Raw genomic sequence first — 14,478 nt, 5'->3', positions numbered from 1 at the left:
ACAGAGAATCTCCAGAAGACAATCTGTGACCAGTAGTTCGGGGTTAAAGAACCCAGTTAATCAGTGAGGGAGTGGGGAGTCTCCCAAAAACCGTTAAGAAATAATAGAGTCAGTGGGGGAGAAAGATAGGCGCGACGGTTACGTTACCTATCCTTCACCGTTTGCAAAAGAGAAGGAGCCTACTGTTTCTCCGTGTGCAGACAGTGAATCTCCAAATAGGTCAAACAAAGAGTAATACTAGTATTTTATAAATAATCAAGCAATCAAACAATCAAGCAATCATTTCGCAACTTGTCGTGATTACACGACCTTACCCGGACCATGTGGACAGTTTCTTGTCTTCCGAATCCAGCGCCCGTTCGTCCTCTTTTTCTCGTATTTCTCACGGCACTCCTAATGGTTCCCAGTCAGGACCGTAGATCACTCGAGAGAGGTCTGTTCGGAACTAGTGAAGTTCGGATGATCGGCTGCCAGACGAGGGTCTATTGGGCAAGAGCTCTCCCGATCGTTGCAGTCGTTCACTCTGTCGTCGGGACCTCTCCCACTGGATCCACGAGTCGCTGATGGGCTCCACGTTGGGCGCCAATTGTTAAAGCTGAGTCGGGTCGGGGACAATCGGTATTTGCCCGGCGGTATTGCCTCTGTGGCCCTCTAGTTATTTAATCAATGAAGAGGCAGGCGCTGGAGACTGGAAGGCAGGAAACAAGGTTTTTATTCTCTCCGGAGGAGAACACCACAAAACGGGCAGAAGGTATCGTCCTGAGGTGCTCTACCTACATTTCTGAGGCCTGGCCTCTTATACACTGTTTTATGACTTTATTGCAGATTACATATTCATGTTAAAGCTTTGATGTATGGAAAAGACATTCCCGGAACTCCCCTTTGGGCCCGTTCCCACACACATTTACAGTTGAAGTCCCCACCCTAGTCGCAACAGGTGATGAGTATCGCGCAGCTGGGTATTCCGCCGATTCACGGAATGTGGGGGGTTTGATCGGGTCTCATGGAGTGGGGGCTTTGATCAACCCGGGGATCCTTTGATGGGGGAAGCTTTCTATTGTACGGGGAGGGGCAAGGAATGGTATCGGCAGAGCTGGGTGTCGGCCTGGGAACGGGGAAGACAAACGGGCACACGGAGAGAAAAGGGGGTTTGCAGCTAAGGGCCGGGGATCATGAAAGGGAAGAAGGGAGGTGTCGCGCTGGGAACAGGATGAGGGCCTGGGGCAGAGCAGCGCCGAAGAGGGGTTTATGGTTCAAGGCAGGTGCAAGCAGGGGGTTGGTCAGCGTGCAGGCTTAGTGAGGGCGAAGGGCTATATCAGGGGCCAGCGGCATGCAAAAGGGTTCGCTCTGATCAGGGAATCTTAAAATGGCGGGTGCGCACGACAAAAGTGTGGCATCAGGGGAAGAGGCAAGATGGCGCAGATAATGTTCACCAAACCGTACTAATTTTCAACACCACCACCTGTTCACTCACCGACCCTCGGAGGACCAGGCGTCAACCCCTAAACGGGGACACAGCTTTCTGGTTACCTCTGCCTGCCAGCCATGGCCAGCACTTACCCAAGTCCTCGGAGCCAACTCCGCCCCTCGTGCTGAGCAAGCCACCAATGTCCCGCCCCACCTGAATGCCCTTAATGATCTCTTGGATCTTGGTGCCAGCACTGACAAGCGCCTCAGAGCTGAAACAATGGTTGATGTCTAAGCTGAAACAGCCTTCGCCGCCACACTCTGAGCATCAGGAGCTGCCATTTCTTCAACGCCTTTAGGAGAAGCTGGACTCTCAACAGCACAGACTAATCATTCATTCCCAGGCGGGGAAAATCACAGCAAAGCCTTGACCAAGAGTGCAGGATACCCTTCCTCACAAGAGGAAGCAGACTTTTGAAGAGCACCTAGCATTGTAGGCCCCTTCACCTCCAAAACTGAAGAAACATCGAGACAGGGGCACCCATCCACTGCCCTCACAACCTGCTTCGCCACTTCAATCACCTTCCCTGGCGAGCTCTACACATTCATCGTATTTGGAGGGGAGTCCTCAGTGCTTAGACCCTTATGGCGCTCCCTAAGACCCGGAGCCCCAGGATGATAGATCAGATCATTATGGGGTTGCCCCCTCAGGTGACAACAACCCCAAACCCTACCCTGCTAAACCTTCCCCTCCATACGACACCCTCTTACCACGAGGTAATTCACAGGGTCACCACCTTTCACAAGGTAGACCTACACACAATTGCAGAGGATGACACAGTTTTGGCCCATGTTTAAGGTGATGCTCAACCAAACACGGGATGTCTTCAAAGACCCCATCAAGGTTATAATAGTCACCTGACGGATCATAAAAAACAAGTCCCCCTTTCTGACCCGCCCTACATTAGAGGCCAGCTCCGGCTGGACTCGGTGGCGGTGCACACCGTCCATAAACGGGCAAATGCACAGGTTACTGGGGAATATCCCACCGCCATATAAAGAAAGCAAGAAAATCAGCGTTGTTGTCTGGATATGACCGTGTCCATTAGGACGTAATGGGTGATGTGATACAGCATTTCCCTGACCTATATAAACAACGAGCACAGGCGATTGTAGCGGGAGGCCAAACGATATCCAACACCACCATCAGATGAGTTCTCTACGTGGCCGCCTCCAGAATCATTTACTCCAGTGTCCTGATGCACAGATATGCTTGGGTCTGAATATCTGGATTCAAGCCTAAAGTTCAGCAGCATCTGATCAACATGCACTTTGATGGGGGAACTCCTCTTTGGGCCTCAAGTTTATCCAATGCTTGAAAAGATAAAAAAAATAAAATAAAAAAAAGACACAGCCAAAGCAATGGGCGCTCTCCATTCTCCATCACCCCATGCAACATTTGTTGCTCACAATACTGCAGTGGCACGAAAGCCACTTCTCCAGAGGCCTCCACCTCCTATTAGAGGCAGCAGCACGAGCCACAAGACTCCTGCGTCTATTTCACTGGTGCCTAAGGGGAAACAATTCCAAAGGCAGGTGTAGAGGCAGGGCGGCCAACGGAGCCGCATCAGCCAAGCAGTGCCTTCCCACTCCCTTCCCCCTGTTCACACAACACCTGTCGGGGGATGTCTGCAGGGGTTTCTTTCGCAATGGCAAAACATCACACCAGACAAATGGGTGCTGTCCATTGTAGAGCAGGGTTACTGCCTGGAGTTCATTACCCCTCCTGCCCCCGCTGTTACAAACAGTCTCTTTCACCAGGACACCTACTTAAGTTTGCCACAGAGCCTGTGCCCCCCACCCGCAATAAAACAGCGATGGGGTGTACTCCTTTTACTATCTAATCCCCAGAAAAGATGGGTCCCTTAGGCCCATACTAGACCTCCGGCGCCTCAAGAAGTACATCCTGTCGGAGCATTTCCACATGGTCACAGTCCAGGACGTTATTCCACTTTTGAAGCAAATGTAAATCCAGTACTTGTATAGCGCACTTATCGCCCCCAAAGGCGTATCTCGGTGCTGGGGGCCGTTGGGAAGATTAAGCAAGCTATTGCCCAGAGTGGCCTGGTGCTGGGCAGACCCCTGCCGCCGGAGCTAGGCATCGAACCGTGGTCCCCAGCATCAGTCACCCTGGCCGCAGCGCCACACCTCTTCCGTACCTCGACGACTGGCTGATAATGAATGCACGCCAGCATCAGTGTTTGGCTCACGCACAGATCACCGTAGATCTCCTCTACGATCCAGGTTTCACCATCAACATGGGCAAGTCCCACCTCCATCCCCTACAATCCTAGGAGCAATACTGAACTCAGGGGGAAAGCTTATCACAGTTCTGCATGGGTCTAAGCGTTCCAGCTCATATTGTGGGGCAACCAGGTGGTTACCAGCAATGCTTCAAATATTGTTTATCTTGTTGGGCCACTCTGGTGGTGCTGGAACGTTGAGGTGGAGCACTAAGGATGGAACCTTGGGGGGTTTGTTGTACCAGTGTTCCAGCAGTGGCAATTGCTGCATGGTCTACGGGACCATCGGTTGTGAATGAATAAACTGCAATCACTTACCTGATATCCTGCCATTCTTTCATATGGGAAATTATGACCAAAGCAAAATCATTCAGGTACAAATACCAACACGTGGGAACTGCCTTTACAACCAAAAAAAAAACCAGGAGGCGTGCTTTGTGTTGCTAATGGGGAGTAATGCTTAAACAGGTGCAAACAATATTTGCACCCATTTTTAACACTTACTAAATTACCACGAAATTAGTATATATTGTGTAGTCGTTCTCCTAGTATGACTAAATTGCAAGGCTATCATCAGGTTTGGTATATAAATACAATGGTATCCGATGTGTTGACTTGTACACATCAGTTTCGGACACTAAAGTACAGGGTTCAGAGAATGCGGCACTATCACCTTGCAACTCAAGAGTATATTGGTTTAATTGTATGTTGAAAAATCAAAGCTTTAAGGAGTGATAAACTGCCCAGGTGCCGCTAATCTGCAGAGAGGTTTTATTTGGCACTTTATTACGTATTGTACTATTTGGCTCTATTTATTTTTGTGGTGCTGTTTAGAGGCTGTCAAAAAACAATTATTCCATTTTTTGTATTGAAAAGTAATGTGGGAGAATAGCATACTCTTGCATTAGGCACCACATTACTGAACAGGACTGCGGTGCTGCTGATTACCACCACCCGGCCATTTTATGAAAACTTGCACCTCGATTTTTGTTGGTGCTGCAACGTGCTCCAAAAATGTGTTTTTTTCCAATAAAAAGTACTTTTTCCAGTCCTTAATTGAATCCTAATTTTTACTTGTCTTTTCCTTTAGTTGTGGAAGCAATCTGGTGCATGAACAGTGCGACAAGTACCGACGCTGCTGCCAGTGCAAGCGAGGCCTGAGCAACGTCGGAGAAACCAACATATGGCGTGAAACAAGATACATACCAGGAAGCAGAATAATGATATAGATCTGGCATTCTGTTTCTTCATCTCTTTTTTCTGATGTTTCTGGTTTAAGAGCTGCACCTAGATGTTAATGATGGCTATCTGATTGACATGTAAACTATCTAAAGATTTATTGAAGATAATGTGAAATAAAGAAAGAATATATGGCCAGACCATGAATGGTCCCATCATTGCTATGGGAAGTTCTTTTACATATCTGAAGACTAGATGTTCTCCTGTAAGTCAGTAGTTAAGCCCAATTGAACTGGTTAGACATTGTTGGGGACACATCCCAAGGACATGGAAGGAGATGTGACCTAGCGGCTCAAGCTGCCGTCCCCGTAACATGGAGACTGAGGTTCAAATCCCGGCCACAATATTAGACTCAACATTATGTGATTCTGGGAAAATCACTTATTCTCCCTGTGCCCAAGTGTGTGTATAATGTATTTGTGTTTTCCCACTGGATGTACAGGATCTTGTAGATAGTCTCCTGACCCTTCACTAATGTACAGCCCTCCGTTGCTCCACTGCTAGGTTTGCGCTATATAAATTACAATGTATATATACCCCATTACAAAAGATGACCTAGGAGGTATTTTGCCCTTTGTTCCTGCTACTTGCCCTCATTGCCCCGAGATAAAAATAACCCTGTTAGTATTTATGCCCAATACCCTGAGCAGGAGTAAAACCTTACGTGTGTGAGGAGATGCTATCTAGGTAGAGATAAGGTGGGTCTTCAACCAAGTAAATTGATTATTATGAGAAAAATAATTTCTCCACATGAAATTAGGTACTTAGATTTGTTTAATTAATGTCGATCAGCCCTTTCTTCATTAATTGTTTTTTCTATCTCAAATTCATTCCCTTTGCTGTCAAGAAATGGATAATTATATGGACCAAATATTTATTCATCTTGATGTAGGGGCAACCTCTTTCCAAAAGCCAGTATGGCTGTCCTCGCAGAAGGATGCATCTTGCAAGGTTTTGCAAAAGCAAAAAAAAAATGACCTAGGCTTTTGCGCTACTTAGCAACACGATCGGTACAAAAGGGTGGTGATGGACGGAGCATCCAAACCAATCAAACACTCACACCCAGTCAAAAGATCTGGGTTTAATCCATCACCGTTCTTCAGCCCACTCTGCCACCCCAGTTCAGCATTACAGCCTTCTTCAGCCCGGCTTGCTTGAATCCAGTGGCAAAGTCCATCACCACCCCCTTTTGTACCACTTAGCAACAAGATGGCGCCCCATGCGTGGTATATGGGGAATTCCCATGCAATCACCTATGGGTTTTAATGCAAATCACCATCTATTAACATTGGGAACATTTGTGCTAAAAAATATATATTCTTGAGGCAGGCATAAGGTAGGAGCATTGTTTAAATGTCTCCAACCGTTTCAAACTTTGAATGTGCACTGTGCGGTACAGCATGCTTACAAAGTGAGAAAATTGTACAGTATGTAAAAGCATTGTATTTTGTACTGGAAGAGTACACTTCCTGTACAAAATCTATGATCGAAATCACGCAGACACCCTTGAACTTTAGTGCAAGGGTGTGTATGTGTTGCGAGGCAACCTAAAGTGTGCCAGCACTAGAGAAAAGAGCAACAATGCCATATCTCAGTCACTTTCTTGAAACACAGTGCGCGCTGCATTGCAGCTCTTTTTAATAACTTTGCAACAGAGTATCCGAGCACCCTGTGCCAATGCTCCATCATTCGTCATGAACACTAGGAGCTTGAGTTCTATAACCAGCTTGGTGTCTTGTGAAGATGCACAAGAGTTAGAACCAGAGCTAGTGTCATGTCCAACGGTGCTGGAGAATAACTTCTTAAAATTGAAGCTCAAAAAGGGTCCTGGCCCACCCTACACCATATAACCACTAGAATGCGGATAATCAGGACCTTACATGGAACAAATATTCAAAGGCGGATTTCCACCACAAAACCAAATCTGAACAGGGCAATAACAAAGTAAAACTGCAACTAGTGCTGGGAACGAACGGTCACTGTCTGATGGCCAGAAACACAAACTGCTATTACAGGGGCTGTCTAGCTCAATCCTGTCTTATCGTCATCCAAAACCATGGACACAACGGGAAACAGCAAATACCACTACCGCTGATCAACGTGTTGCCTTTGCAGTAGCTGTCGGTCGCGGGAGTCCTGCCGGGTGGTGACGTGGGCAGGGGCAGGATGGGGGGTAGTAAACTATGGATTACGGGTGATTACAGGTAAGTAAGCATAAAAATAAATAAAATGAATGTTGCGCGCACTGCCTCGCATTTGGCGATGCAGTGCGCGCAACAACATTTGTTTTATTTATTTTTATGCTGACTTACCTGTAATCGCCCATAATCCATAGTTTACTACTCCCCACCCTGCCCCTCCCCATGTCACCACCCGGCAGCACTCCGACGACCGACCACAACTGTGCTTTTGCAACAAGGGCAGAACGAATCAGTCTGAACCACGCATTCCATTTACAAGGCAAGTCGTTACCACATGCGTTAGTAAAGCACTGTTGGACTTTAAAGTCTAATGCCTTCCCTACTGTTGCAGGGACTGGAGTTGGAATAGTAAATTATACTATTCCCGAGTCCATCGTCCCCTAAGGCAAATCGTCGTAATGACTTGCGTTGTAAATGGAATGCGTGGTTCAGACGCATTTGTAGTTCTGCCCGGGTCGATTAACGCATGGGAAAGGAAAGCTCGGTTGTGTCACACAACCGGACACAACTAGCTGTGGCTTTCGCTTTTGTTGATAGTTGTTGGACATTATTGTAGCTTTTTGTTTTGTAAAGAGCTCACACTGTACAGGCGCCTTACCTGGTGTAGGTTTGTATTTGAATGTGATGAGAAAGCAATCACCACTTGCTGTCATTTTTCATAGGGTTAGCACTCCAAGCGCGTAGGTGATTAAAAGTGGTCTCTGCTTCACACGGCTTAGCTCAATGCCCAGACATGTGGAAATGTTACCTATGCCTACTCTGAGCACACACCTTAAGTGTGAGATAGCGTGAAGTGCCACAGAAACTGAATATCAATAGAACATGAAGGTGCTATGGGAGAAATGTACAATGAAGTAGCGGAGTGAGGCGTTATCCGTCATGGCTTATCACCTCACTCCACCACTTCTGAAATGCAAGGCTGCACCATATTTACAATGATATGGTGCAGCCTTACGTTTCCGTCTGCAATGGCGCTACACTTAGGAGTGTAGCGCCAAAGCAGGCACCCTTGCACTGTAATGCAAGGGTGTCTGCGAGCAGGGGAGGATTGTTTATGTGTAGGAAAGTGTCCCTTCCTGCACATAAACAATACTGAAACGCCATTTTGTGACTTTCATGTGTGCTGCTTAATGCAGCACACATGAAAGTCACAAAATGGCATTTTTTTTGTTTACAGTTTGTTTGTGCACAGTAAGGGGGACCTTCCTGTACATAAACAATCCATGGCATTTTGCTTTGTGCAGCACACTTGGAAAAAGCAAAAATGAGGAGAAATAGTGCATTTCTACTAATGTCACCAACTTAAGACCAGGTTTCACCTGTTCTTAATTTTGGCGCTGCCTCCTATGTATGCTGCCCTTGTACATAGGGGGCAGCGTCAAAATCAATGGGTGTTGCGTGGAATGCCCACCTCAACACCCACTGCTTACCCCTTTCACGCTAACCATAGCGTGAAAGGGGGCCTTATTTACAAGGCAGCAATAAACCACGTTAAGTGCCTTAACGCGGCCTTGTAAATAAGGCTAAGCCCCTATCACCACCACAACGATAAAAGTGACGACGTGGTGGCGATAGGGGCTCGTACACATGTCCCTATGTGTGATACATATTACATAAATTGATACACTTCTGCAGTTCCTGCTTTCCAATATAAGCACTCAACTGTATATTCCCAGTATGCAAATAGCCAAAAAGATGAAAGTAAAGTCACAAAGTCTTCAACTCCTTCTCCACCACTCCGTCCTCCGCCTACATCATTATCTTTGTCTGACGGACTCTGCAAGGCAGATAACTAATCAATTAGTTTGCCACAATCCTAGTATTTAGTTAATTAGGAAATCTGAAAACAAAAATCGAAAATGGCAACCATAGTCTCAAATCAGATATCTTTATTAAAAGTACACACCCACATGAAAGCATTTCATTTCTCAGATCCTTTTAATATCAACAAAGTGTTTTAAGGGCTAAAGGGATCTTAAGGGGTTTCCCAGTTAGGACAATTTTAATTGATCACTATAAAATATATCTGATGTTATTGTACTATCACTGATCTAATATATCAGTGGTAGCGAATTATAAGTTAAGACAAAACCAATTGATAATCTTCGTATATCCAACAAGGTATGTTTTACATAAAAAGCTTTTGTTGAAGGGTACGTTGATTTCCACGACAGACCAGACCTCTTTGGACCATCCAACCAGTAAGCCTGAGAAGATCGGGTTCAGAGCAATGCACAAAATATAAAAAATACTGTAGTACATAGCAATGTTAGCAGTGTAACTGCAGGTTAGTTTGTTGTAGACTACGAGGCAGATTAACTAACTTTTCACACAACATAGCACAACAACCAAAGTTGCCGTGCTGCAGTGCGTGGAAGGGAAAAAGCAGAACAGCGCTGTATTTACTAAGATATGGTGCTGTTTTCCCCTCTCCCTGTGTTTACACACTTTTGGGCTGCCATGCACCAATGCGCACACCCTTGCACAAGGGTGGGTGCTTTCTATTAAGCATAGGTTTTTACTTCATGGGGACACTTCCAGTCCAAAAATTATGATTTAATATTTTTCCCGCTTTGCACATGTGCTGTACAGAGCAGCCCACAGTGACAAAAATGTGGAGAGTTTTAAAACTTGCTCCCCGGTTACAACAGCCTCGATGTCACATACGTTTTTGGCACAAATCCCAGTCTACCAATGCTTGTAGTTAGTGATTTGCGTCAAAATCCATGGACGATTGCATGGGAACACCTCCATGACACAAAAGTAGCACAAAATAGCAGATATCGCGATTTGGGGTACTTCGGCCAACTTTCCAACGCAAATCTTGATTTGCGTTGGAATGTAAATACCACTACAACACTTTGCACCAGGTTTGTATTGAAAACGTATAGCAAACCCTGCACAAAGTGTTAGTAAATATAGGCCTGTGTCCTTGTCTCGCACTAGTGGTTCCGTAGTTTGAATCCAGAAGTGTTTTTTATCTTCAAGGTAAGTTTTTTTTGCCACTGCATAAAGGAAACAATGAAATCAAATCATCCTTTAGACATCTTGAATATCCATAGCTTCTTTTGGCCACGTGTAGTTATCGATAATAAAGGAGTCATAGTCGGGGCTGTAGATGAGAGATCGGACAAAGCTCTCCTTATCTTCAGGTTCAGGGTACCAAGATGCCAGATCATTTCTGTATGCATAGTCGACAACCTGAAAATAATAAACAATCATAGTCAGAAATAAAAATGTTAAATGCTTCAGTTTATCATTATGAATTTGTTAGGAGCAGAGTTTAAATCGCAGTGCCATGAAACCCGGATCACCACATTAAAAAGTAAAGTCTACAACTCCATGTAAAGGTGTGATGTATTTAGGTCTTAACTAAATCACTGTCTAGATATAGTTTTATGGTCTATATAGCACTACAACCAGTCTATAGTATCGTAGCTTTAATGGGGACTAACGAGTCAATGAGGGATGTATTTTCTCATATCTGCAATGAAGTCTTTAATTGGTTGTTCCTTACTTGTATGTTCTAGATCAAGGTTCTCCAAAGTTGGTCCTGGAGGGCCAGATCCATGCAGATAGATTTTTAAGATAACCACATTTATCTAAATGTGGATATGCTAAAAATCGGATATGGATCCTGCCCTCCAGGACCGACTTTGGAGAACCCTGTTCTAGATTATCCAGGCACGCTACACTTGATGGGCTCTAATCAGAATGAAACATGTGTCTAGACTGGAAGTGGAACAGAGCGCATATACTCCCAATGTACGAAGGCCAAGCTAGATTGTCTTAAAGGAGATATAGATAGGGCTTATAAACCCTGCATTGCACATACATTTAAATAAAAACTAACTTCAAAAACAAGTTTGAACATTTTTTGGAGGGCAGTGTCTATGTTGCCCCTCTACGATTATAGTGTATATCTAGCAAGATTATCCAAACATAATACTGTTATGAGTACTACCAGGGTTTGACATTGCATTACAGTGGGAAGTCACATGTTCCCTTTTTCACAATTAATTTAGAAAACTCGCAAAAAATATCTGTTAAGGTTCTCCCTCAGGCGAAAGAAATGTTAAAACTGAAGAAAGGATTTGGTTGCTGTTAACCACTAGAGACTTGCAATACTCTACATAGGCCTAGGGCTTCTTAAGTGTTGGTATATTTAATTATTAGTATTTTTATGTAGCAGAGAAAAGACCAAATGAGAAATAATATTATACAAGCAGAGATAAAATATCTTAATTTAGTATAATACATACTAACATAATATATTGTGCCCCATAATATAAAAAAACAGTTACCTAAGTCCAAGAGAAAATAAAATGTAAATACTGTATAACTGGATTCAAACCTTATCAAGCACAGTACAGATTTCCGAATTTACAACGAAGGGTAAAAGGCATAGAACGCTTGGAAGTGGTGCTATGTTAACGGTATTTATTGTGCGCACAGCTGCTCCAGCGAAGGAGCGTCCTGGCGCATGACAAGGTGAAACACAACACCGCTAACAACAGGGCAGAGGGGCAGAAAAATAACCAGAATTAAAACAAAAAAGTCTTAATAGCCCTACGAAACTGTAGAAGGTCCTCCAGGAGTCGAATCTCAGCCGGAAGGGAGTTCCAAATAGCCGCCGCTCTCACTCGAAAGGAGCGGCCGCCGGCACGGCACAGCTTGAACCGGGGAACAATGGCAAGAGCCTGGCCCAGAGAGCGGAGGGAGCGAGAGGGAACATACAAAGAAAGAAGATTAGACAAGATCTGGGGGGCAGTGCCTTTTAGAATTTTAAAAGCCAGACACAAAACCTTGAACTGGATTCTCGACCGCACCGGCAACCAGTGCAGGGAGCGGAGGGTGTTAGAGACGGAGCAGAATCTAGGCAAACCAACTATAGCTCTGGCAGCCGCATTTTGGACGCGCTGCAGGCGAGAAAGTTCGGCCTGATTAGACCCCACCAGGAGGGAGCTGGCGTAATCAAGCCGGGAGATCACCGTCGCCTGAACCACCAGCTGCCTGGTAGGGGCATCAAATTTTTTTAGAACAGGTCTAAGGCCCCGCAGCACACCAAAGCAGCAGGACGCAATTTTCTTTGTGTGGCCAACAAAGTTAAGGCTGGAATCTAACCAAACTCCCAGATTTTTCAGTTCAGAGACCGGAGTCGGAGATGGTCCTAATTCCGGCGGCCACCACCTGTATCCCCAGAGCTCCGCACACTTACCGACAACCATGATCTCTGTCTTACTGGCAGTCATCCAGTTAGCCAGTGCCTTCAGTCCACTCTGAAACCTAGGGGCATCCAGATCCGCATCCCCGCTGAGAGTAACCGCCAGCTGAGTGTCGTCAGCATATGACACCATAGTCAGGCCCCACTGCTTGACGACCTCAGCCAGCGGTCTCACGTAAAGATTAAATAACGTGGGACTCAGCGAGGAGCCCTGGGGAACCCCCATGGCCAGAGGATGGAATTTGGACTGGTAAGGTGGAATGGCTACGCAGAAAGAACGGCTGTCAAGAAAGGAGCGGAACCACTGCAGAGCAGACCCCCCTATGCCAATCTCCTCCAACCGGTGTAGCAAGATGCGATGAGAGACGGTATCAAAGGCAGCGCTAAGGTCTAATAATACAAGCGCCGCCGTATGACCCGCATCCAACACCGCACGCAAATGCTCCACCATAGTAAGAAGGGACGTCTCCGTGCTGTGCCCAGCACGGAAGCCGTTCTGCGTGGGGTCCAGCACATTGGCCCGAGTGAGGTGGTCAGCAAGGACCAGATTAACATGGCCAGGGGAGTAAAGAAATAGGGCGGTAGTTCTCGGGTTTTAAAGGATCCAAAGAAGACTTCTTCAGTATCGGAGAAACCACCGCCTGCTTCCATTTAGTTGGTACCACACCAGAAGCCAACGAAAGATTGACTAAGGAGCAAACCATCGAGCGACCCAAGAAAGACTGGTCTCTGAAGAAAGCTGGTTTCAATGGCTGGTGAGATGAAGTTCCAAACCCTAGGTACAATTTCTGTTTTTAGCAAATAAGCATTTTTGAAACAAGGTGGTTCCAGGAGAGAGTTGCACCCAATTCAAAGGGGGCATTGTCCACCAGAGATAGATAGTTTTTGAACAAGCTAATTATAAAAGCCCATGGCTTTATTTGTTATGTACATTAGTTTAAAGATGCTCCTAATTTCTATGGAGAGCCTGAGATAAGTAGATCCTTGTAAAAAATTAAGATGGTAGGAGAGAGAACAGAATCTCAGGGGACCCTTTGTAGCTAACAGAGATGATTACGTTTTTTTTTTTTTTTTTTTTAAAACCTTTATTGTGCATAAATTGCTCACAAATACGGGCCTACAACCCATCGGGCCGGCCACCACAATTATAGAAGCACAATGGTCAGGACAGAAGCTCCAGCAGGATACCACAGTAATCCAAACGGGAATGAAAGGCGAAAAGCCACTGAGCAACCACCACGAGCAGGATGAGAGAAGGTTGATTTTATAATAGAAGAAGGGGTATAGCAGAATGATGGCAATCATTAAAGTCCAGAGGGCCGTGGCGGGCGGCGAGCAAGCAGTAATACAGAATACAGGAAAATTCAAAAAGAACAGTTACATTTTAACAAAGGCAGAACGTGAGTCCCACATTAGTAAGCAATTGCAACCGCTGCCCAGCGCCCACCCACCACTACGAGAACACACAATGATACAGAGAACGGAAAATAGGCTTACAAAACAAAGAGCCCTCTGCTACAACAACCCAGGGGAGGAAAGAAAAAAAAGGGGGGGAAGGGAAAAAGGAAAAGGACATAGGGAAAAAGGGGAGAAGAAAGAACGCGGCATCACGCATGCGCCCCATGGCTAACAAAGCACTCAAAAATAGACCGGCACAGGGAACCAGTGGTAACAGGAGTAATAGATGCGTAGTAAACCGTGACGGCAAGGAGACCAGAAGGCCCATGCTAGCAAAAAACACCCCTGGGGGCCCACATGCAGACATCGCGTCCCGAAAAAAGGGATACATAAGAGCCATAGAACCAAAAAAGGAAAAGAGGGGAAAAAACAAAATGACAGACCCCCCCCACCCCGCACATCCCACCCTGCAGAAGGCTATGGCCTACCCCCCAGCAGCGTGCCTGTCGCCCTAACTAGAAACCCGAAATATAGAAGAGTTAAAAGTAAAGAAAGAACCACAAAGACAAAAAGAAGAAGGGGAAATAGGGAGACAACGACGGGAGAGGAGCCACATAATCAAAACCATCAGCTCCCACCCCCCCGTCCGAACACACTCAGTGCCCACGGGAAGATAATAATTACGAGGATAAACTTCCAGGAACAT

General features: G+C 45.7%; 2 protein-coding genes across 5 annotated transcripts in view; one reads left to right on the top strand and one right to left on the bottom strand.

The window, feature by feature from the left end:
* CCDC81 (coiled-coil domain containing 81) overlaps positions 1-5,089 on the top strand; it is a 241,687-nt gene extending 236,598 nt beyond the window's left edge. For all 3 annotated transcript variants that reach the window (XM_078658440.1, XM_078658441.1, XM_078658439.1), the window contains exon 15: positions 4,801-5,089. In XM_078658440.1, coding sequence (XP_078514566.1) covers positions 4,801-4,939 — 139 coding nt within the window. In that variant the 3' untranslated portion in view covers positions 4,940-5,089. The remainder of the gene's footprint in view (positions 1-4,800) is intronic.
* Positions 5,090-9,024: 3,935 nt separating this feature from the next.
* ME3 (malic enzyme 3) overlaps positions 9,025-14,478 on the bottom strand; it is a 426,853-nt gene continuing 421,399 nt past the window's right edge. For both annotated transcript variants that reach the window (XM_078658437.1, XM_078658438.1), the window contains exon 15: positions 9,025-10,351. In XM_078658437.1, coding sequence (XP_078514563.1) covers positions 10,190-10,351 — 162 coding nt within the window. In that variant the 3' untranslated portion in view covers positions 9,025-10,189. The remainder of the gene's footprint in view (positions 10,352-14,478) is intronic.

This window comes from Lissotriton helveticus, chromosome 8 (genome assembly GCF_964261635.1).
Source record: "Lissotriton helveticus chromosome 8, aLisHel1.1, whole genome shotgun sequence".
Classification (NCBI taxonomy): Eukaryota; Metazoa; Chordata; class Amphibia; order Caudata; family Salamandridae; genus Lissotriton; species Lissotriton helveticus.
The sequence above is the reverse complement of the archived record's forward strand: the minus strand, read 5'-3'. Positions and strand labels throughout refer to the sequence as shown.